This window comes from Labrus bergylta, chromosome 24 (assembly GCF_963930695.1).
Source record: "Labrus bergylta chromosome 24, fLabBer1.1, whole genome shotgun sequence".
Taxonomy (NCBI): Eukaryota; Metazoa; Chordata; class Actinopteri; order Labriformes; family Labridae; genus Labrus; species Labrus bergylta.
The window spans coordinates 1,009,207-1,035,031 of NC_089218.1; the positions used below are offsets into that span (position 1 = coordinate 1,009,207).

At 41.7% G+C, this 25,825-nt stretch overlaps 1 protein-coding gene across 4 annotated transcripts in view; it reads right to left on the reverse strand.

The window, feature by feature from the left end:
* Nucleotides 1-24,537, reverse strand: part of LOC110005463 (neural cell adhesion molecule 2-like) — a 274,694-nt gene extending 250,157 nt beyond the window's left edge. For 2 of the 4 annotated variants that reach the window (XM_065951921.1, XM_065951922.1), the window contains exon 1: nucleotides 24,376-24,537. In XM_065951921.1, the coding sequence (XP_065807993.1) occupies nucleotides 24,376-24,514 (139 nt within the window). In that variant the 5' untranslated portion in view covers nucleotides 24,515-24,537. The remainder of the gene's footprint in view (nucleotides 1-24,375) is intronic. The other 2 variants (XM_065951920.1, XM_065951919.1) reach the window with 2 other exon arrangements.
* Between the last annotated feature and the right edge of the window lie 1,288 nt (nucleotides 24,538-25,825).

Here is a 25,825-nt window from a genome sequence, read left to right on the forward strand (position 1 = left end):
ATGAAAGATGAGAGACAATGGCCTGCCTTATCTCCTGGAGGAGATTTATTTGAATATCAATACGTCTGTTCACAACATTCCCCTCAGCCAGGATGAGACATGGAATATTCAGCGGTAGCAGAAAAGGGAGCGAGAGATGAAAAGAGAGACGGGGATCAGGGATGGATATTCTGACTCAGACGGGTAAATAAGGCGAGGAAAGAAAGAAAAACAGGGAGACTGAAAAACAGTGAAAGAGAAAGAGAGATTTGTTTTTTGACAGGTGGTGAAGACAAAGAATAAGGGAGCGTAGAGGCGGCAGCTCGACATTAGTGGCGTCCCTCCTCTTCTCCCTCCCTCTTTGTCGTTGGCGACCGACGCGGCCACATCTGCATCCGCCTCGTCTAAACGTTATCGAATGGCCCACGGAGCTATGAAGCGGAGAAGACAGGTGGAATTGCATTCTAACGCCTCCGATTAAGCCGATCAATAATCGCCTGTTGGAGTTCTGCCGGCAACAAAAGGAGCAGAAAAAGAGTCTCGGGGGATAATGAGGAAGATGAGGCTGTGATGGAGAGAGGAAGAGGACAGAAAGAAGAGAAAGGGGATGAAGAGGGGGAGAAAGTTTGATCAGAGCAGATGGGCAGATTATTGTTGTGCAGCAGGGAGCGGCTGAGGAGGAGGAGGAGGAGGAGGAGGGCACAGGTGGACGGAGGACGGAGGTCGCACGGCACTTGAGTGAAACGAAAACAGCATCCCTCCTCTCTCCCCCGTCGCTGATTTCCCCAGAGAGGAAGATGGCGGGGAGAGGGGATTTGCTTGTGGCTGAAAATGTCTCTTTTTGTTTTGTTGCTTCGCTTCCCTTCTTCTGCCTTTCTGTTTTCAAAGTTTCACCTGCATTAACCCTTTGACGTCTGCGGAACAAAAAAAAGCTGCAGTAGCTGTATTAGTGTTTTAATGCTGTCGTTTCAGATCATCTTTTTAATGATTTCAAAAAAACTAAGAAGAGTAAATACAACCAACACAACAAAAGGTGAAATGTGGAATGACAGACACTTTCAAAATAATTTCATTTTTGAAACAGTTAAAGAAGAGCAGGAAAAGTGTTCTCCTGCATGGAATTATCTGGCACATGACATTTCATATATTCTTTTATCCACACATAAACATTATGATGTCAAAAGTGCATCATCAGAAGTTTTAGCTTTCGGCTGCATAAAGACTGAAAGCTCTGGCTGTTATATTTCATCTTAAGAGGATCCTGCAAAAAGTTTTTTAAGGGTAAACAACATCCAGGTGGAGCAGGGGAGTATAACTGTATCACATGAAATCAGGTTTTTTGCTTATCTCCAAATTCACACCAAAGTAAAAGTAAAATCTTTCTTTTCTGTCCTCCATGTAATGTCCTCTCTCTTGTTTGCTCCGAGGATCAGCTGATAATGTGAGAACAAACACGACAACACAGAAAGATGAATCAAGGATAAATCACATCCAGTAATCCAAACCCACATCTGTGTGTGTGCGTGTGTGTGTGTGTGTGTGTGTGTGTGTGTGTGTGTGTGTGTGTGTGTCAGAGGGCATGCACACTGTCAGATAGCTGCTCTCTGTTTGCTACATGATAAGATCGCCTCCCAAAAAACATGCAAAGCACATTACAAACACCAGAAGTGAGTACCTCCGAGCAAATAAGATGATTCATGCTCAGGTGACCTACAGGTGCTGAGCTGAATATGCATGTACACACACACACACACACACACACACACACCTGTACACAGTTTAGTTCCACACACATGAATCACAAGGAAAGCATTTCTAATTAAAGCTTTTAAAGTGATCTCTAAAAAAATGTTTTTAAATAATTTATTCTCATTTTGTCAGAATGGTGTTCATACCAACAGGTGCTGCATATTGATGCTTACTCCGGTTAAACATAGAGTACAGGTTGATCTAGACGTGGATACATGTGCATGTGTTCCTCTACCTCATTTAAGATAAAAAAGCATGAAAGGTGCACCCAGGCGTTCTTCGAGTCCACTCAGGGTGGCAGAGCTGCACAGGCTGTTGATTCAGACTTCTGCTCTCTCTGGAATACATATGTGCAAACACTTCTCACAGATATTGCTTCGCCAGCTGCTCTGCTGCAGTGACTCTTTAGGGGGAAGATTGCCAGCAGAGCTACATCTTGAAATATTTAAGTCAGTCCACATGTATAGGGCTCTAGCTTAAGATGGCTGAAGTCTTTAATCTGTTTCAGCTCGACTTTCTGGATGCATTTTTTTTGCAGAGGGTCATGACTGGATTCTGTCCTACGCATAATCTCCTGAAGGATTCTCAAGGGCCCCTTCATCGCACCTAATGCCATGCAGGTTTTTTTTTTTAAGAAGACAGCCTTGAAAACACTTGAGGAAAATCTCCAAACTCTAAATCATAATGCTGGAGAATGCAGTGACTTGAGCACAATGCAGAGACAGAACAAGCGGGTCACCCAAAGTTGACTTTACTTTTTCACCATTTTCCCTTTGAAAGAGTTTCAGAGAGTGCATGAGTTTTAATTTTTGGTCTTATTATTACTGCACCATATCCTTATTCAAATATTTATTCCGAGAATAAAGCTGACTTATTTTAAGGTGGACACATCTTGTATGAGAGGTGCAACATAAATAAAGTGTATTATTGATTTGCTGTGAGATTTATTCTCTATAGGAGGCAGTGAAACCCTCAAGTGAAACCCTGCTATCCATCAGTGGTGAAACGTATTATAATGGTTGACTGTTGTGTTGGGCCTAGCCATGACATGCCACAGTGGGACCTGCTATCTGATTGGCTGTTTGCCATCAGCACAGTGACGGAGGAAAGAGGAGTTGTTCACCAAGCGTGTTTCTTTTGCAGCACTGAGAGTTCCAGATGGCGGTGATTTATGAACCTTTCAGAACGGCGGGACTAATGAACGCTACTCGACATGTGTTCGGGATGGAGGGACCGTGTTCGGCCATCACTCTGTCTTTGAGGAGAGGTGGCGGCGGTGGTGGACGGGGGTCAAGGATGTGCCACGACGAGCGCTAATGGACGGTGAAGGCGCTGAAGACACAGACTTGTAATCAATCTGTTTGGTTGAATTAAAGACACAAAATCATGTAGTAACAATTTTAGAATCCTAAATCCAACTTTTCTTCACCGTGTGGAGACACAAGGACTACAGGTTTCTATTTGCTTAACTACCAGTACAGGCAGCCTATTTGAGTAAGTATTTGTAGTCACATTTAATTGGCTATTCTTTGTCCTTCAAACAGACTAAAGTCTCACTTTATGTGTTGCCAAATACCTCCCTCTGTAACCTACAAATCTTTAATCCAAGTGTTATTATTTTGTGGTTTTTGAGCTTTATTTACAGACGCAGAGACGATCAGAGTTAGCATTTTATTTTTTTATAGTAGCTCAGTGTAATCCCATGACACGGATATGATGCTCCTCCACCCTGGCACGGTTTCCCAGTGGTTCGCTCCAGGTAAGCATTAGCAAAAGGTAACACCGATGATGCATGGTGTGTTCAAAAATGGCAACTTTTAAGGAATTAAGAAAATCTGTCCTGTTTATAAAAAGATGGCTTATTGTTGTTGTTGTTGTTGCTGATGTTTGTCTGAAGGGGGACCGGGTTTTGAAATGGTTTCAGATGTTTTCTCGGTCTACAGATGCCCACGTAATCCCGACGGTGCATGGCGAGAACCCCCAACTGTGAACCCTACAGCTAAATGCCAACAAAGTGAGAAATAAGCTGTGTATGAAAAATCACTCTCATTAGACGCTAAGCAATTAAATGCCTGCCACAGAAATGATGTGGAAACAGAAAAATGAGTTGTGATAAATGGAATAAAAACACAGTGACATCCTTCTTCATATTGATATCTCTCACTATTAACTGTACACTTTCACAATACCAATCATGTGCACTACATAGGAAGCTACTACCTTTAAGCATTAGCTTAGCATTACAAAATGATACCCAAGGGAAGCGACCCTGCCATTTCAAAAGGGAAGACATTGTTCCTACCAGCAACAAATGAATCCATTATGGTAAAATGTTTATGGACCAAAGAGAAGAAATGTTATTATTCCCTGCAGGGTTAGCCTTCAGCTTTGTTTCTTCTGTGAAAGCTTTGAAGGAAAGCAGGATGAATCTCCTCACCAACTCATTGCATGAAAGCAATTATGCATACTACTTCAAATTTCAACTGCTCCTCTATGATTGGGAAAGCGTTATTAGCTTTAAACTGTCTCACTTGAGGAATATAAATGTCTTTTCACTGATGTCCAATGATAAAAAAAACATCTTGAGAAATATAAAATATGTATACTCTTTACTTAAAGTGTCAAGGAAACATCCTCCAGACAGACATGTCTATAGAGCGTCTTCGAAGGTTAATGTCAACGAGGATTAAAAATGATCACTGCTTCAAATTCAAAGAGTCTTTTATGTCTCACTACCTGTTCTACATTGCAAATTTACATAGGGAGAATATTACCAACTTGTCAGCTGAAGTGTTTGGAAAAGAATCTGCAACTGTCTGTGATTTATTCAGAGCTGAGTGCTTTGCAGTGAGTGTATCTCTGGCGTTTTATTTCTCTCTTCCACCTTTAGTTGCTGCTGTATCTAAGTGAAGGGGGACTGGTTTTCAAAGCGCAGCAGAAGTTGGCCGGCTGCCATGTTTTGCTTTTTTAACAGTACATGCTCCCTCAATGAGATCTCCTCTTCTTTATCTTCTTAAAGACAAAGGAACAAACTTACTATGATTGTATGTTAGCTTGCCACATGCTAAGATACTATACATGTCCATATGTATATGTTTGCAAGTGTGCAGGGATTTGTCAAGGTTTCCAAATTGACTTTTACACGGGTACAATTATCTAATTATTGCCTCTAACTCTGGTGCGAAATACATTTAATGAAGCAGTTAAAATGCACAGGAAGAAAAACGTCATGTCAATACCCTATTTGACTAAGTGAAAAATCACTTCATCCCCTAAAGGTTTCAAGCTCCATCAGTCACTTCCATCCAGCCATGACACATCGTCACAGTGGTTGGGTTGTAAATACACTGCGCCAAACGTTGCAGGAAAAGAAAGTCAGGTGAATGTTCTACTTTTGAAACAGCTTCAAAGGCAAACTACTCATTATCATTTTGGATTACTAAGGCAGGATGGCTGCCAAATTATTGTTTGGCAAGTACAAATGAGATTCCAGGAAGTGTTGGTCCCGGCCCCCGAAAAAACAGTCTGGCACTTAACTTACCAATTAAACCTGTTTCTACCAAATGGCAAACTCCAGTGTAAACAGAAAATGAAGTCATTGTGTGGTGCAAAAAAATGCAGTTCCTCAAGTTTCCACTTGAGATAGGCTGCAAAGACCAGGGAATACCCAGGGAATGTTCCCATGTTAAAATGCCAGAAGTTAACATGTTTACAGCTTGGTACAAACACTTTGTGCTGTCTGTGGTGCATGGCTTTATTGGTACACATTGCATTGAGTGAGAATAGTTGATAACTCCTGTTTAAACATATTAAGGATAAGAGGTATTCATACATTTTGCATTAAAATGGGCGTGGCTGAGTTGACTGACAGACAGACATGTTGTTTTCCCACTGGTTATATAACAGACTGAAGTTACCAGTTTGGAAAAATCAGAAAAAAATTCCCCAATCCATAAAATCATGTGCTGATCTTGAGGAAAGCGATATCAGTCCTGCATTGCACTCTTTGAATATTATCAAAATAATGAAGTACAGTAAAATCTCAACAAATATTGAATCATGCCCAAAAATGTCCAAATATCCCAAACTAATGTAATAAATGTTCCTTCTATAAAGGCCTATTACCGTACTCATTTAGCAAGAAGCAATCTTTTTACAGCAGTGAAGTGGCTCCCTCATTGGTGCAGAGAGGCAACAATGGTGATACGCTCTCTTAATCATCAGACAGACTCCCCAGTGGCAACAGTCTGAGTCAGATAGAGGAAAGTTTTTAGTGAAGTGGGAGGAAACTGAACTGAAATAGGAGTTATCATGAGAATATGTCTGTGCCAAAGATCTTCTCCACAGACAGATGAGAGTATGAGAGGTGTCATTTTCAAAATATAATATATAATATAATATCTAAGACTAGATAAAAGTTAAAACTGTTGAGAGTGCAACAAAAGAACATTATTCAGGTCTGAACAACAAAATGTTTACTGAAGCTATATCCACTTTCAATTTTGAGTTACCTCTGGTGTATGTAACAAGTAATGGAAAAGGGGACTGTAATTAAGCAGGTTTAAAGAATTTGGAGGGGCCAACAATAGAGCCCTGTGGGACTCCAAATGCTCATGCAGCAGTATTGTATGTCTTGTGCTGTATCTAATGCTGACATTGGCTTTCACTTGGTCGAGTAGATGTCAATTGATTTACTGAAAACACAAAATCTGAACTGATTTTATACAGAACAGATACTTTGTCTCTTCTATTGAAAAAAAAGGTTCGGTTATCTAATTTATTTCTGAACTTCCACTCTTCATGCAAAGCCTTTGATTAAAATGTAAGAGGCGACCTGTCAACAGCATAAGCTCACGCTGTAAAAGCCTTTAATTATGATCATTCTTGCATATCAGCTCAGAAAAAAAGGTCACTGATATCTGTAACTGCCTTTTGATGTAAGTGGAGGAATAAAACGGGGGCTTGAAAAAAGAATAGGCGGAAAGTCTGGCTGCAAAGTTTGTCTATGTTATTAAGAACACAGTTGATGTAAGCACAAGGCAACACACAAACAAAAGGATTGGCTGGCTCAGACCCAATTACACACGGCCGTGACAGCAAGAATTTAGAGCTAGCACAAACATGTACAAACACAGACACAAAAATCAAACACACAAACACCCTCTCCTCACTGTTGCACACACACACACACACACACAGACATGTTTACACTGAATATATCTATGAGGTAGAAACGTCTGAACAGAACTGATGCCAACATGCACACAGGCCGTATCTCTTCCTCTATGGTACAAACAAATACACACAAACTAAGAAGAAAAGCTGAGACAGGTAGAATTCAAACCACAGTGAGACTCACTGAATATTTCATCATGTTTTTGCTGGCCTGTCAGGAGCTGCTGAAAAAATGCACAATCTGTTTTTGCATATGTGCAGATTTAGATTACATGCGTATGATCTTGCTGACAGTTTACATTTTTTTGTATTTGTGTGTGTGTGTGTGTGTGTGTGACTGGGGTTGTGTGTTTGTGTAGCTGGGAGTGACAAGCCACTGTTTTGATTGGCTGTCAAGCTGGTGCTCGGTGGAGAGTCTGTGGCCAGCAGCTACAGTCAGTTCATCAGGACTCAGCGACGCGCCCCAGAGCAGGCAGCTCATTCTGGCAGGGAGGCATGCTGAGTTCAAGACTGGAAAAATATGTTTTTGGAAATGTGACAAGTGTAACAGCAATGTTGGTGACAATACTTTAAATATTAATTATTATTCTCCAAATAATAGCTGCTGTTTATCTTACAGTATCTTATTGTCAAAGTGTAAAATAAAAAGTTGTTTTTGTAGATTTATACCTCAGGGTTATTACACCTGAGAGTAAGCTTTCACACATTTTACAGAAATAGAAAGAACACAGCATCCCTCAATACTAATTTATTCCGGAAAAGTCAGCTGGAGTCTGGCACGCTTGTTAGAAGACATACAAACCAGGAGGTGTTGTTGTGTTGAGGTCGGTTTCTTTTTCCCTCCGTCTTTTCACAACTGTGCACCCCTCTCCTCTTCCTCTTTGGTCCTTTTCTTCACCCTCAATCTCTCTCACCCCCCTCTCCTCTCTCCAGTCTGTTTCCTCTCTGTTTGTTTATCTGTCTGCTTGTTACCCTCTCAGTCCTCCCTCTCTTCCCCTCCCTCCCTCTTCCTCAGTCATGTCAGTAACAGGTGAGTTCCCAGAACTAATTACAGGAGGCTATCCCAGGGTGCAGCGGGGGCCGGCTCATTTGCAGGCGGAGGGAGCACGAGAAGGCTGTCTAATAACATTTTCTAGCGCCTGATTAAAAACAGCCCATAAATCACTTGTTCACACGGGTCTATGCACACGCACGGACATGTATGCGCACACACACACAGTTTCCAATAGAGCCATCAGACATATTTAATACACACTAAAATACTGTGCAACCTATTTGAGAGCCTGAGGACACACTCAGTCTCACGATCACATAAAGCCACTGCACATGAAGCTGTTCAAACATTCATATAATATTATAGTATAGTCATAGAGTTTATATATTTTAATTTCAGTAATGAGGGAATAGAAATGCAAATAATCATAATAACCACCTCCACAAGGATTTTCAGCAATGGAAACCACGATATCAACTGTAAGGTGGTTTTAATGAGCAGCAGAGAAACCATTAATGCGTTTCCCTCCTCGACATTTACACCCTCGCCCATTGATTTTCCTCACCCGCCTCATTTATTGGTTACATCTTTCTTACACGACTGCACGAGGAAACCAACATGGGACGCACTAAATGGTTGCAACATGTGGAGGAGAGGTGGTCAGTGTGTGCGTGAATAAATCAACACACACAATCATGCTTGTTAAATGTAGCGTGCAGGATGGGAGCCACCAACGAGCATTTGATAATGTCTAGTTATGCAGCTATAGTAAGTCAGTTAAATGGCTAAATAACATGCATGGATATTCAACTTTACATAACATACTTCTATAATAGGCCGCAGGGGAAGAAAACTAAAGTGACACATAGATAACAAAAAGTTGTTGATGAATATTTTTCATTTTTGTCAACTACATAATAAATGGCCTTTTTTTATGTGTAAAGTTTTCCTTTCATCAACATAGAGGTAGTTAATAGTTATACAATTTGGCTTATCAACTCGTATAAATGCATTACATTTGACACAGATGCTGGTAAAATAAACAATAATGATGACTAATCATAATAAATAAGGATCAGTAAAATCTTTTGTAGTCCAGAATTTGTGATCTTTGCATGTTAGAGTGGGATTTTAAAACCTATTTAAATAGAATTTAAATGCAAAAAATAAGCACATATAAACAATAAAGACAAGGTTAAAGGAACATTTGGGGGTTGTTACCAATGATAACACTCTGAGCCAATGTTTTTAAGAGTAAGCACTTATTTTGTGATTATATTGCTCATTTATAAGGACGCCAAATTTCAAAACTCATGACGTTCCATATGTGCTGGATTAAGAAACAATACATGTAAACATGACACCACAATGCACCTTTACCACAGGAAGATAAAAGAATGTTGTTTTGTGTGTTGGTATTGTCTTTAGTTTGGTATGGGGGGTGGGAGGAGGGGATTCCATTACAGCCATGTCGAGTAAAAAACAAAGAGTTAAAGAAATAGATGAAAATCAATCAAGAACCACAAAGATTATTCTTTAAAAAAAGTCCAATGTTTGGTAGTTCAGGCTTTAACTCGGAGGATTTGGTACTTCTGTTCAAAACGGAGTCCTGCACGGTTGCTTAAACAAAAACAAGCGATAAACAACCATAATGAAAAGCATTGTTAGTGAAAGCCTCAGGCCTGGTGTTCAGACACCATCAGAGCGGTTATGACGCCAACAAGATCATCATACTCATATCTTCCCTCATGATGTGAAACACAGGCACATATTGTATGCACACTCTTACAAACTGACCCCCCTTGAGGTTCATAAAGAGTCATGCTGTCTCTTCCAGCAGCACAATAACCCAGTCAGTAGATTAGCAGTGATAGCATCAGTGGTCCTGCACACTAAACAATAGCCCCTCTCTCTCTCGCTCTCACACACTCACACCACGCCAGTTCACATGACACACACTTGCGTAAAACTGGCAAATACGTGTTTGTTTAGACACAAACACAGTCGACCGCACTGTGTTGAGTCGACTGCTGTGGTCATGAATCACTGTTGGTGGAAAGCAGAAATCTGATTTTCTATCCAGGAAATACACAACATTTTTTTTTTTTTTTGGCTTTCTGCAGTCCTGTCAGACACAAACTTCCAATTTGATGGATTCCCTCACGAGCCGAGCGGAGCGGAGTGGAGCTGAGAGTTTGATGTGAGCTTCAGGAGGTGAAGGTTGGATATCATGGCATGCAGACTGTGTCTTCGACAAACAGCGGCGGGTAAAACAGCATTACAAGATAGGTGTCAAGAACGAGGCGAGGGTGAAATTTAAAGCGACTTACAGCTCCTGCAGAGGTGGGAGCAGCTGATTTCTCCTGCCGCTAACATGTCAAGCGGCTTTGTGAAGGTTCACGCCGATCTGTGGCTTGCACCTCCCATTTTGCACCAGCTGTAAAATAATCAGCATATCAAATCACTTGCTGACTGCTTTAGAGCATCCAGAATTACTCGGGGAAGCTGAAATTCTCTAATTGATTCTCACTTCGCGCTGCAGAAATGAGCAAGTACTGATTTTTTTTTTCTCTTCAGACATTTACATCTGCATCGAGCTCAGCGGTAAGTGTTCTGCTGACCTCGCTTGGCACTTGTTTTTCAGTTTCTATTCCTCACAGCTTTCCTACAACTTATTCCAAAAAACAGTGGGGGGTTCTGAAGCTTTGAGGGGCCGCAGATGGCTGAGCATGTTGAATGCAGGACACACTGAAGTGCATCTCCCTCCCTCTGTGCCACTGATGGACTATCGGGCCTTCTCATGATCGCTTGCTGAAGTAGGGATCCCGCCAAGAGAGATTATGATTGGGCGATAATCACAGGCGAGTTGGGAGGTCCTGATTCTGATTCCACGCTTGAATTTTCTCCTCCACTTATCTGATTTTCTTGTCATCAAGGGGGAGACACGTGTTGCATGGTTGAACATTAAATTAAAACTTTTGCAATTTTCTCAAGACTTCAAGCCAGGCTGCTGCGACTCAGGGATTCTAGGAACATCTTAAATGAGTGTGTGTGTGTGTGTGTGTGTGTGTTTGTATGAGAGAGTCTTCCTGCATGCTTGTGTGTGTGTTTTGCATAAAGTTTTGCTGATGCAGGCAGATGCGGGCGCTGCATCTTCACTCAACGCTCTGAGCCTTGAGCTAGAAAGGGGGCTGAACCCAAAACGGCGGATTTCAAAGAGTAAGCAAAACCCTGAAATAAATGCGCTCACAAACACACAATCCATCCCCCTTATAACTCATTTTCCACTTTAGCAGCTCTTTGCAAAAATCAGATTTGATTTACACAGATATAGCATCAGATTTCACAGCAGGATGACCTATGAACATTGGATCAGCTCGTATCCTCTGCACACACACACACAAAAAGAAGCTGCTGTCGCCAACATGCAGGTGCTGAGGCTTCACAGTCACGTCGTCTAAATCTATAACAGGAAAAAAAAGACACCCAATAAACAACCTTCCGAGTGACACAGGATCCGCTGAAGACTGGGCCACGCGTCACCCGAAGCCCCCCGCGCTCTCCATCACAGCAAACACTGCGAGCGCTCCACATAACAAATGGTTTCGTTTGAGAAGGTGGCGGTGCACCCAAGGATACTGTAGCAACTTTGTCTTTCTGTTTCCTGTTTTCTCAGGTTATACAAGGGAGCGGTTATGTAAGCAATGTGCTAAAAACGGGACAAAGCAGGAGAGCCACACACACATCTACAGTACAAACGATAAAGGGGAACAGGCACACTCAAGGGAATAACGTTTGGGGGGAAAAGCTCTCCTGGTTAAGTTAGGGAACAACAATATGCCTCTTTTTATGTTATCATATAGTACTGTTCTAAATATTCTATAAATATCTCAACCTGTAGGTGACATATAAATCATTTAATGTTAAACATTAAACACATAAACAAAGTCCTGCCGTCCTCTTTTTGAGACTCCATTCTCACGAGTCATAATTGCGTTTTTCAAATTGACGATCTTAATTCTTGTTCTTGGGATTTCTCGACAACACCTCGGGGTTGAAGGAGCACGGAGCTGTGATCAGTATTCATAAAGCTAACAGATTCTCATTCTTGGAAGGAGGAGGAACAAAGGCAAAGAGAAAAAGAAAAGAAGCAAAAATTGTTTGCAACACTCTGAGACAATGGATCAATAGGGCGAGCCTGCGGTGTTGGGGGAAATTGTAACACTGAACCGAATCTCTGGAAAACAACACAGCACAAACTTCAAAGTGGTGAGATGTTATTTTTTTCCCTTTGTGTCACTGTTGGGAAGATTTCATCAGCCACGGTCACACTCAGGGAAACAAGCTGACTTAAGTTTAGGCCCATTTATTCACACATGTGGACAGAATATCAAAGTGAGAGTTTGTGCCATTAGGCAACAAAGGAACTACACTGCGCTCTTAATATGAGAGTATTACCAGTTTGGATACAGCAGGCATACATATCTGTCTATTTTTATATGCCAATGTGCAATATTCATCTTGAGCAATGGACCAAGAACCAATCATAGGTTACATTATTTTTTTGGAGGGGAATTTTACAACCTTTGGCTTCCAAACTTCTTTATAATCTAATAGACTATAAGAAGCAGATATAGCATTTTACTTTCCAAATATAGGTAGAAGTTGATGCTCAGCAGGGGGAGACAACACTGGTTGAACAAAATCCTATGTTCCAAAGGAACCTATGTTTCTTAGTTGATTTAATATCTCTGTAAAAATGTTCATAATGAGTCATGAGGAATGGCGTCTTGAGAGATAACTCCCGACCTTGACAGAGGGGGACTTATGGCTATTTTGGTTTTAAGATTCCCTGTAGTCTTCATTAATGTTTACACTTTATAAAAACATAATAAGAAGCGATATAGTCCACTTTGAAGCATTCCAACTATGATACAAAAGGCTTTTGGCACTTCAGTTCTCAGTGCAGGGACTGTTTTGTTTTGGCAGTGTATTTCTTTATTCCCACAGATAATTGGCTGGATTTAGACATTTTTTTAAACACTGGGCTAAAGGCGAATCCATTTTCCATAATCCAGAACATTGACAATAAATATCAGTTTTTGGTGTCAGGCCCTCTTCTGTGTTGATTTACTTCCCTCCATCACTTAAGAATCACACGGGGAAGATCGCAGAACAGAAGAGTCGACCCCACTGAGAGAGGACTCGACAGACCAGAAGGAAACAACAACTGGGTTAAGATCATGCTGAAACATCGGTGGTGTTAACCAATGATTATTTAAACAGATGCTCATTGGCGCTCAAGACAAGGAACATGTGAGGATGTTAGAAATGCTATAAACTATGTCGTCTTTTTGTTCATTAAAAAAACTTTGGATGACTTTAAGATCGGCTGGTGAAGCCAAGTGAAGAGTCAGAAGAACTCACTGAAGCAAATAAAAATGCCAAGTACAAAATGTGATGGTGATTAATCCAATTTTTTCATTGGAAAATTTTCAATTTATATCCCCAAAAATGTCATCCTCAAGCTTGTGCTGGACAAAAGCTGCAATCTGACTGCCTGGGACATTTTCTAACTGCTTTGCTCAGGACAACTTTTCAAGTTGGGGGCTCACAGAGTTTGCAAGCACAGCTGGATGCTGCTGCTGTTGCCTCTTAGCCGGCTTTGGAAGAGCTAGCCAATGGGAATGAAGTGGACTTTAATGGTGTGGTACTGGCAGAGGCAAAAGCTGAAATGGCTTTTTTTTCAAGACGAGGATTGAGTGGGTAATGCTTAGAAAGCCGGTAAATATTTAAAGATTTTCTTTAACTGTGAATCATGAATATCCTCGACTTTTCATCTCGTCAAGAAATTACCATCCATGAAGCTACACTGTAGTTAAAAATAACATTTATTTAATAAAGACTGTACAAGCTAAAGTTCTGTTCTTGTGTAAACACTGGATATTTCTCAAAGCAGAGTTGATCTTCCAGCTCTGGATTTGAGTTTTATTTGGATTTGATGTCTAAGTCTCATTTGAATGTTAGACATTTCAAAACAAACTGAAACACTCTAATAGGAATCGTTCCCAAAACCATTATTGTGGAAATTGTTTAACTGACACAAAAAGATGATTTGGTAATTTTCTCTCAATATATCGTTTGTATACAATATTATGCCAAAAGCAAATATTCGAAGCCAATTTATAATAAGTAGACTTTGTCAGAAAATATGAATCAGTGCTGTATGTTTTGTGTCCAGTGAGTTGAGTGATTAGTCATTGTGTTAATCCTCGCTCAGAGGCACGCTCTTCTCAGAGAGTTGGTTGCTGTGTCTAATCTCAGGCATTGCAAAGATAATGATAAGAGTGAAGCGGGCCTCAGGGGCGCACCACTCTCCACATTTGTCACTAAGAATTTCACACTGTTGTTAACTGAGTGTTTGTTAGATTTTATGTGCAAGAGGAGAAAAACAGAAATGTTAAGATGTGCTTAGAATGTGTAAGCCACTAAATCAGGGCAGTGACATAATAGTCAGACGTTTTTCAGTGTTTTCAATTTTTTTAAAGCTTTGTGGAATTCTTAATTTAAAAATATTTATCAGATGATAATACTGTCGTTGTATTTTAGGAATACTTTTGTTTATTAGAGCTTGAAACCTAAAGGGGTAACAGGGTTTGTATGACACACTTTGAAGGCGTAAAAAGGAACAATAGCTTTTATAATTGAAGTGGGATGAGCAGGAGCAAAGCCCTGCCCGGGATGTTCACAGGTGGGGGAACAGGGGGCCGAGTGTTACAATCACACAGGTTATTTGGGGACTCTCGGGGAAGTGGAGGGGGACCTCAGCGAACTCCTCATTTCAGTGGGGCTTTATGTAGCGTGACGGTTCCAAATGAAACTCCCCGATCATGTGGGAGCGCTCTATTAATTTGTGGCTCAGGCCGCCTCCTTGGGGAGTGAGCTGCCAGAGCCAGTACCACTCTCCCCCCCCCCCACCCACTTTTATTTTCAAGCTTCCAGCAAAGCTTCTTGTTGCTTATTGACTGAGGAGCGGCGTTGCAATGTTTCTCCACGTCCGCGGCTGCTGCTGCTGCTGCTTTTGCCTCAAGTGCTGAGACGATCTATCATTTCTGTGGTCGTCACCTCCAGACTCTACAGGATGGATGAATAGCAGCGTGAAATAAAAGTAATTTCAGGTTCTTGGAGCAACATACAGGATCAGGGTACACTGAAATACACACTGTTCTTACAAGATGGCATGCTCTGAGGAATCTAATCTGGTTCTGCAACAAAGTCTTGTTGAAGTCTTGTTGAAGCACAATAATAAGAATTTCAACCAAGGGTTAATCACAACGAGATACATTCCCCACTTCAGAAGATATTGTTCTGTCCTGCATCCTATATGACATTGTTTCGTATGCAGCTACTGTGCCCAGTTCAGTCAACCAGTTCAGAAAAGGAGGTTCTCCTGATGTCTTCCAATTCCTGCGGATAATCTGTCGTCCATAACTGTTGCTATTTTTAGTTTCAGCTCAAATATGTCACATCATTTATTGACTCTTTACTGAGGGAGTGTTGGTTCCTTACAAGCAGGACACATCAACATGCTGAACATAAAAGCATGTGTGAATCAATGTGATCACAAGGCTCTCTCATGACTCATTCCCTTAAGGTGTATACACTCACATGAAAGGACAGCCAACACTGGCACTCATCCCATATCTTCCTTGTTGATTTTCTCTGGCAACACTTCTTTTCTTAATCCAATAGGCACAAACTGGAACTGGAACACCGTCCAATTAATGAAAATTAACAGTGAAATGTTGATTTGATGGACTCCTCCTTGAAGACCAATACTGTTAGATCAATATAAGCAGCTTGAGTCAGCACAAATAGTTACTGACAGTTGAAGAGATGTTCGTCCATAAATAGCCTGAGGTGAATGCGTCATGTGGGATCTGGTGCTTTCAAAGGCAACAAAAAAAAAAGGATTAGGACTAGGGGAAACATTTTGTTCACCTGGCATGTCAGTAAACAACATATTTGAGTTAAGATTAGATTTTTTTAATTACTGAGACAGCCTTTAAAAATTCCCATGGAGGTACACGTCCTTGGGAACTGTTTGGATGGTGGGCGGGAAGACATCAATCCCAGAGTAGCTGCTTTAGGTTAGGAATGATGGGAAGTTACGCCGATATACAGAGTAATTAAAAACACGCCTACAATTTGCCTCGTGCGTCTTGTGAGTGCTTGCAGAGTGATCATTAAGCTTTTGAGAGATAATAACACGCTTGACAGAACAACCTTGGAACAGCTATCGTTGAAAATTCCTGAGCCCAGAAGTGAGTCAAGTAACATAAAATCCATAGGTGGTAATAACTATATTGAGCACGAGAACAACAAACATCATTAGCTTCCCAAGCAAATAGCATTAAGCATGGGTGCTGCTTGAAAGGCTTCCCACGTAGGGGAGAGCAGGATATCTTCCCCCCCACAGACGCTGTGTGATGAGACGAGTGTGGGAGGACCAGGAAACACAGCGAGCACATGAAAAGAAGGAGAAATAAAAAGAGGGGGGAAAAAGTGGAAGGGAAGAGTCATAGGAGAAGAGATGGAAACAAAAAATAAAAGAAGCTGTCCCACGTTGCATTACGAGATTCTGTTTGAAGGTTGTCTGGCATGGAGAGGCAATCAGGAAAGCGGAGAGGGGTTTGGCCTTACTTGGAGCTGTTCTGCTTTACCAGGACCACATCTCAAGTGTCCTTCCTCCTTCTATATGCCTCTGATTCCTCATCAAGTACTGCCTCCCCATAAACAAGGATATCGGCCACAAGGCAAGAAATCTGAGAAGACTAATCCCTCTTCAAGATCGTGCTTTCATCATTTCCTAGCAGAACAAATCCCGCAAGGATACTGGACTACTTTATGTCACGTTATTCTGGGAAGTATCAGTTAGATGGGGCGGGGGGGGGGGGTTAAATCAGGATATGGCCTCTTGTAAACAGGCAGACTTTAGACTATCATGAGGTGTGATTGGCAGCTGGGTTGATCTCCTTAGGCGGGTCAGCAACAGGACCACAAGCTATTCACATGAGAGTCCATCAATCACAATTTGGGCTAATTAACCAGCAGGAGAGACAAGCCAGGGACCTCCTGTCTGAATGGATGGATGGATGGGTGGAAGGAAATATGATGCAGTACAGCACAATACAGCTGAAGATAATTTAATCCTGTAAGCCCAAAGGTAAACTGGGATATCAAGACCAGCAGAGAAAAGAATACACAACGCTTTTTGATGCCAGCCAACATAAAGACAGGTTCAAAGACTTCAGGTAGCTACATAATGGTTTTCACCTTCAATCACTTGCTTTTAAAAGATGATCTAAGCGCTAAACAAGTTAGCCCTGGCGGCCTTGGGATAAACATGCTGACGATGTAATCACAACGTCTACAGAGTGAAGCAGCCAGAGACCTTTTTCATCCCCGCTCTGTTCACTTATTTCATGTCAACTCCAATTAAAAGTCAATCTACATCACAAATCAGAACAGAATTAAGTGGCTGGGAGTGACGGCCCATTTGGATAAGAGATATGTGACCAACAATGACCATGTGCTGGTCATTGTTCCCATTTAACAAGCAGATTGGTTGATGTCTGCACTTGGAAGCAGGTATCTTTTTGTAGGGATCAATCTAAGCTGAATTATTCACGATTTTTCAGTTTTCCTGCAGACAACCAAAGCCTGCGAAAAAGCAGATTGAACCTGGAGATACGGCGATCAATCATAAGTGAGCTAAAAGGTAAAGAAATAAGAAACAACACTGATCACATATTTCTGCAGCTGTAGACATTATGTGCTCGTGTGCAAAATATGTATTGAGTTTTCATCTTTAAAAAAAGATTCTTTCCTCATTTCAAGTTTTTTTTTTCTTTCAAAAAACAAGGCTGTACACTAAAGCTCTAAAAGAAAATCTAATTTTTCTCAAGAAATCAAACTACCTGGCTCATCTCATTACACTGATGGGTGAATTCAAAAGTCTGCACCACTCTCTCATTAGCGTCTGCCAGCCAGGCAGGCTACAATTAGCATTAGCGCCTTTCTAAATCACTGTGATGGACCTTTCAGACATTCAGCAGCCTCTGTGGGATAGCGCTAACTAATCCTCCATCGATGCACGGCCCACATCCAGCAGGAGGAAGTTGAAAAATGTTGTTTCTTTGGCCGTCAATAGGAAGCTCCTCTTCATTTTGGTTCTATCTATGTCTCAACGTTAGCACATTCAGCTGTCTGTAAATCTGTCATCCAGCCACCCCGTCCTGTCATCTGTCCATCTTTCTGCCTTCTGAGGCCAAGTTTCATACGTCAATGTGTTGGCACCCCTCCACTGCACTTCACCTGCTGCAGTGCATCAGTCTAATCCCACAGAAAAAAGCCCTCGTAATGAGGACTCATAAAGAGGTTTTATTGTTTTCGAGGGTACATCTGCCCACAGTCACTCTCAATAAGAACGTCCACAACAAATCACTACCCATCCCAATTCATCAGCAAAGTTCAAACCTCTCCTGTCCTTTGAGGGAACCTTTTTTGAAAGCCTCAGCAGGAATTTTAAACATTTTAGCCCGTTTACTGCAAATGACAAAAATAAGCATTTAGACGTACTCGAGGGAAACATGTAAAGGGAAAAAAAAAACATTAAACTCTCCAACACAGAAGAGCTCAAATAAAACGATTGTCAGAACTGGCAGGTCTACAGGGTGTAATAGTCGTCAACATCGATATATGTGCTTGCTAACACCGTCCTGTAGGAGGCGTCTTCATTCACTAGAGTGACTGAGAGGAAGTTAAAAACTAATCAGTTCCTATTCAAACATGTCGTTAGGAACAATTTCATGCTAGATGAAGAAAAAGGTGTGATACTTTTAATCAGACATCATTTTGTTGCCTCACGACTGGGCATCTGCTTACGGCAGAATAAATGCAGAAATGAAAGAGGACATAAGAATATGATGTACCAAAAGTTGCTTTTATGAAAACTATTCAAATAAGTAATGTGTTTCACAAGTACTAAACACTTAAAACAACATGAATATGAATAAATTTCAAGATATTGAATTAAGCCTAACATCTGTCATGTTTGCCTCCATCTTCAAAAAGATTCACAAACTCATGATGTCAATGTTCAAACTGTCAAACCAAACTCTGAGTCGAGCAGAAAGATCGATACTCTGCCAGTGTCAGTGAAAGTTTACATCGACATCACAAATAACTCAACACCTCTTATAACACTTGTATCTCTCCATCTTAACACGTTTACCAATTTCAACGTCTGACACTTTGATAACGTACTTACAAACACGGAAACGGTTTGGATCTGTCCTATCAGAATCAAAAAAAAAGCTTAGCTACAAAAAGCCAACCCGACTAACCGAATTAAAGAACATCCAGAGATTCTGCTAATGCTTTATTTTTTTATTTAGAATTCATGTCGTAGAGAACATGCTCTGCTATCTATATTTCACTTGTGATTTACGTCAGGGCACAGTGAGGCAAACCTCCAGGCTTCAGGCTAGTTATAAATACGGACTAAGTGGGTCACTGAAAACACACCGCCCAAACTGGAGTGCATCTGAAGCTCTTCTGCCATTCCTCTGATGCCTCTGTTCTTCATTTAATCATGCCTCCCGGTGCCCAAACCCAAAAGTAAGCCCCAGACCAACACTGCAGCGTCCCATGAGGGGATGAGCGTTTGGAGGAGCCGGCTGTGAAGTGTGTGAGTGTGTACAGGCCATGCTAAAGCTACAGAAAATGAGCAACGGTAGGAAAGAGAAGAAGACCATGCAGCCACTTCCATCCATCTGTCAGTCAGCCAGTGCGCCCACTGATTCTGTTGTGGCCCTGGCATCCTGGCTCTGCCTATTAGCCCGCTAGTTAGACTGGCATTTAGACTGGCAGGACACATAAAAGCAGGAGCCAAAGGGTGAGCGGCCTGGCGAGCACCAAACGGATGTAAAACAGTTGACGAAACCCAACAGGAGCACACGCCGAAAAAAACATGCAGCAGATGCCTCCTCCCATCACGTCACTCTGGCCTAATTTGATTCCATCGCGACAGGATTCAATTACATTTTATTAATTTTGGCGCAGTGTAACTCCACAGAGTTTGATTCAATCTCTGGCAATGCAATTTAACTAGATGCAATCAGACTCACTTGAGTTGAATGAATTTTTAAACATTATCTCTTCCTTCCCTCAACCCTCCGTATCTATCGTCCTGCTGCTCACTTTATTCACTTTTCTAGGATTCACCATTTAGAATTTAATGAGCGATGTAGACACTTTGAGACAACAGGACCCTCGCTGTTTCAGTTATCTACTTTTTTTTGCATTTGGTTGGGACAGACTCTCTTTTTTCCAGAACTCTACAACGTCTTATGTAACTTACAAGACCAACAAATGTCTTAGAAAGGCAAAACATCTTTCAGGAAGTATGAATACATTTGCTTCACATTTCTTTATACTAATCCTGCTTACTGAGAGGTGAGCTGATGACTGTACACCTCATACAAAAGCCTTTCAAGCTGCCCTTTGGCAGTTCATGTCTGTCAAGGTCCTGCACTTAAAGTGGCCTTGTAACTTCCCCGTGCAGTAGTTATGTACATGGCCCTCTGGACGTAGCATAAATCAGACATGGTAATCGTTTCGAGTCCTTTTTGGGATGGTTTTTGTCTCTTTGTGAGTGTTAAAGTTGTCTGTCTGCAGTTGTTTTGAGTCCCTTTAAGATTTTTCTGGTCTGGTTCTACGAGTTACATTTTCTTTGTATACATTCAGAGCACGCTTTGTTGTCATTTTGCTAATATTCTGAATCCCTTTTGGTGTTTCCTGTCCCATTTTAAAGTTGTTTTGCATCTTGTTTTTTGTCACTGAGCGTCTCGTTGAAATAGTTTTCAGCCTCTGTGGTTGATTGGAGTCTCTTTGTGGTCATCTTGCATCCATTGTAGTCTTTTAGTATCACTCTATAGTGTTTTGATTGACTTGCCAACAACAAACAGCTGCAGAGAGCGGCTCTTCTCCAGAGGTCCCTGACACCCCAGACTCCTGGGACCCATCAAGTAATCCATGTATAGATATGTAAAGATAACGAGTAAAACCAATGAATTTATTGGATCTGTGGAAGCGAGTCATCAGGGTTAACTTTTAGTCACTCAGCGTACTCTTTAATAATTCATTCAGTCTGGAAAATACTCTGGAACAAATGCAGGCAGGATTTAGAAAAACATGCAGATGTCACATCTCACAACGATTGCTGATTTCCTTTAAGTCTAACTGCTTCCATTTCATTCATCACAGGCTGACAACAACCCTGCAGCACACATGGTTGACAGCACTTTCATGTAGCCAGGTGTTTAGAATACAACACAATACTCCTGTCGCACAAATTCAATGCAAAGGCTTGAAGCCGAGTGTTAAAGGGCACACATGAGAAATCAAAAGCTCCCAGGCAAATAAATAGCATATCCACAACACTGAGATTGCCCTTTGTACAACTCAGAGGGCCTGCTGACTCTAGCCGTTCCTTAAATTGATTTCTCATATGCGGCTGCCTCGAGGGGCCGATTCCATTTTCATATACACACAGGCTCACTATATATGAGCGCTCTCCATCCGAGTCTATTAATCAAATAATGCAATCAATTTCACCTTGCAGGACCAAGGCACAGACCATTTCCTTTGTGAACAGCTTTGCATGTCTTTAATGTGAGTTAGTGATTGGTGTTGTGTGGTGTAAACATCTGTGTACATTGTTCATGTTTAAAGTTATCAGCGGGGGAAAAAGGGCAGCTTCTGAGGTCTACATCTGGCCCCCCCAAAAATGCCGCTTGCAAGACCAGTATTGAAATTCTGAAAAAGAAATCCGCACTACCCTCATAAATATTAACCCACTGAGTCATTTGTGTAGTTGGAGGCTGAGTACAGTGTGTGGGAAAGATTGTGCACCCCTGAATTTCTGCTCAGTCATGTGAGCATGTCTATAAAGCAGCAGAACAGGATGTAAGCAAACCTCTAACACATGCTTAAGCTCAGGCTCAGGGTGCAATGAGAGACACTTAAGCACAGGGGCATAAATCTTTTAAACCCTGAGCCACTGACATTTCCCCCCAGAGATACAGAGAAATATCTTAATTACGCCACTTAACATCACATCGGCGAGTCCCGGGTGAGCCCGAGCAAGCATATAATTCATTGTACTAAGCATCGGAAGAAGCCAAATACATAAACCTTCAAGGATGCATAGTCAAGTGGAGGTTAGACGGTGAGCTGGGGACTTCAAAAGCAAATGTTTTCCTTCAGGAGCCAGAGGGGGGAGAGAGAGGAGGATATCTGCAGAGTTAATGTGGTGGGAGCTGGGGCACATTGCTGACATGAATTTGTGAAAATGAGTGAAGCAGCTTCCTGGTTCTTGTCCTTTCCCTCCAAGGCCCCACATAGATAAAAATCACAGAGAATCCAGCATCCTACACGTACACCCTTCAGCACACAGCTAGCCTCATTATTCACATTACAGCGGCTTCTCTGCATTGTCTAATAGGTCAATTTGTGTGGACTTTGCCATCATGAAAAGCATGATAAGAATTGAATTTTGTCGGCGGGGTGATGTAACACTACTGCAACAGAGAGAAAGTAACAAAGCATTAAATATTCGCTTATGAGCAGTATGGCCTCCTTGTTCTATTTTAGTGGGACGAGATGTAACAATAAAAACTCCTCCCTGTCATTACAGCAGTTTCTAGCAGCATATCGATTGAAATGTTAGAAATATGAACTACAGAGTCTGTGTTAAAATGCTCAACGTGCAGGTTCAGCAGTATGTTTCAGATCTAGACACTGAGTTTCCCGCTGCTGTTTTAATCCAAAAAACAAACACACATGAGAGAAAGTGGAGTCAAGTGTTGTCCCACATCACAAGGCAGCGAATGTTTTATGATCTCAATTACATTCGGCTTTCTCTGGGACGAGTGTGAGAATGAAACATAAGTGGCATCAGAGGAATCTGTTATTCAAATTCATAGTCAGTTTTACACCAAAACTGGGATTATGTGTAGCATACTGAGCTTTAATACAAATGTATCTGTGATTCTCCATTTTTCTTCAGGGAGTCTTTGTAAGCCCTTTAAGGGATCCTCATAACTCCCACTGTGAGACCCTGAAGGACTTCAGTCTGCATGCATGTGACCTGCAGCATCCTCTAACGACCAGCGGCTTATGCCTCCACTCTTGGCATCACTTTGCAGCGCTCTACCCCCACCTGCCGTTGTGCGCAAGGATCCAAGTGTGACCACACTGCAAAAAATGTCAGCTAACAACTCATCGTTTTTAGTTTTTTAAAGTCTTGAGACCTTGTTTGTATCTTATAACAAGAAGAAAAATCTCGCCAAGGGCATTACGATAACCCGTGTAATCCTCGATGCAATGAACTTGTTGCGTGATTATTTTAAATGCAGGAGCCAGTATTAAATGCATGAACTGCCACTGAGAGAGATAAAATACTCTGATCCTGCAAGCAACATTTTCTCGCTTCAACAAACGGATTACTAGTAAATCTGAAGCTACAGGAGTTGGGTCTATTTTTCGCAGTGCACGTCAGCTTCAGCCTGCGGTGACACAGCGACGCGCATCACTGACCAGGACACAGTAAAGAAACAGACCCGACTGTGTTCAGGCGTCATTCAAGTAACAGCTGTATCTGTCTGTCTGTCTGCAGAGGCAATCACAGCCCCATCAGGTGCGCTGCTCACGTGAAACCCAATTAACGCTTAAGTGTCGCTCAACTGTCACAAATGCGGCGAATATGTCCAAACTTTTCCAAGAATTTTAGAGTCCATGTCCGCAAAATGGGTCCAGTTTTATCAAGGACAGCCTGAGGGAAGATTACACCGCACAGTCTTCAATTTAACAGTGTGATTTTTGCTGTGTATAGCACGGTAGTGGACAGGAGAGTGTGATTACATGACAGGCGGTGGTCCAAGCTGATATGACGACCAATACGGAATAGTAATAAATCTTCCAGTGGAAGGTGCAAGTTTGAGTAAGACAGCATCGATATAAGGATAAAGCCAGCTCTTTAAGAAAGAAAGCATCCATCAGGCTGATCCTAAAGATAGAAAAAAAACTCAACAACGAGGCTTAAACACGCCAAATGATGAAGATAGCTGTTTTTTTTTGTCTGGGTAGTACACATTGTATCTCAACAGCTCACCCACCCTAAAAAGAGGACCCCATCATAATCCCCCTTTTCAGTAAGAAAGCATTCTGGCCCCTGCAAGACGTGCTTCAACTACAAAATAACGTCCAGTTAAACAATCCAGCTCTCTCTCTCCCTCTCCCTCTCTCTCTCTGCTCTCTCTGCCTGCTGCAGATCTTTATAGCAAAATAACACTCAACTTGTCCACAAAGTCACCAAGCTGGAGGGGTGCAAACATTCACGCAGGCTCCCTTACCTTGGCTGCCGCAGACCAGCACCCCGAGGAGATGGACGACTTTGAGCATCATTTTGGGGCAGGTTTCGCGCGGCCGGTCGCTGCTTTTCGCTGCTGTAAAAAAACGACAAGGGCGACACACACGCTCGGCTCCGTTCATCCGACTGAACTGCCTCAGCTCCTTCCTTCGCTTCCTTCCTATGTGCGCGCTCCCGCGTCAGCACGCTCGTACCCCGCGCCCCCCCCCCCCCCCCCCAGCATCACTCCTCTCCCACCCCTCACTGCTGGAGGCTGTGGGTGAAAAGCAGACAAGATGCTGATGTTGTGCAGGACTTCATGGGTTATTTTAAACATTTCGTAAAGTTGGAAGGGGAATTTAAGTCCATAAATAAATGCTCAGAGCATTAGTTTTAGTAGGAATTAAAATGAGTCCCTTAGTGCTGTGTTCTCCAGAAATCCAACACCTATTAATATGATAATTGCCTTCAAGTTTCCATAAAATAAAAAAAAAGAAGTCAGGTTCATTATATTACATTTAGTCCCCCTCTCTTGCTAAACAATGAAAACAAGTCTGATTGGTGATGTAAGATTTAGTCACTTTCTGCAAGCATTAAGAAAATTAAAGGGGGCGCAGATGTCCCTTTATCAAAGGTTGCGCCCCATGTATGGAGATATAGACCTCCAAGTTGGCAGCCCTGTGTCTCTCTCTCTCTCCTGGTTCCCATACTCTGATGAACGGTTCTTTTTGTGCTTCATCTATTTATGTTCATTGTTGTTGTTCAAGTGTTTTATGTCTGAAACTCTGTAACTGTGCTGCTGCCTGACTTGGCCAGGACGCTTTTTTTTTTATCTCAATGAGACTTTTTCCTGGTTAAATAAAAATTAAATAAAAAATAAAAACATACTCTATCCAATGTCCCATCAATTTAAGGCAAAAAGCCCCTAAACAATCTTTTTTTTTTTAAATAAGATGAAAAATAGAAGAAATATTGAGGATGTATCCTGCACATGGTTGCACGTTTAAATAATTTGCTACCAATAAACTGCATTGATTTTAAAAGTCCCTCTCTTGTGGTGAAAAGTTCTGCCTGTAAGCGTCCGGAGCAGCAGGACCGACTGTGTCCAATAAGTAACCATTGGCAATTCCAACTTCAAGCAGCGAGTAATTGCTGTACTTTTGTTAAAAAATGTGATGGTAGGTGGCAATACACAACAGCACTCCTTGATTCTGAGCACTCCTAATTAATACCTGTGGCACGCCTCTACCTAGCTTCCAGTTTTAAGAGTAAACGTACAAATATGAGAAATCAAAGTGCACATTTATAAAACCTTCCACACTCATTTAGCACAGCAAAAACCTAAAGAAGCTACTCCAACTACTCTTTGGACGCTGCTTTTTCAAAAACATTCACTGGCAGTTCCATACACTTAATCACTGTAATTATAGATGGCTTGCTACAAGATAGAGACC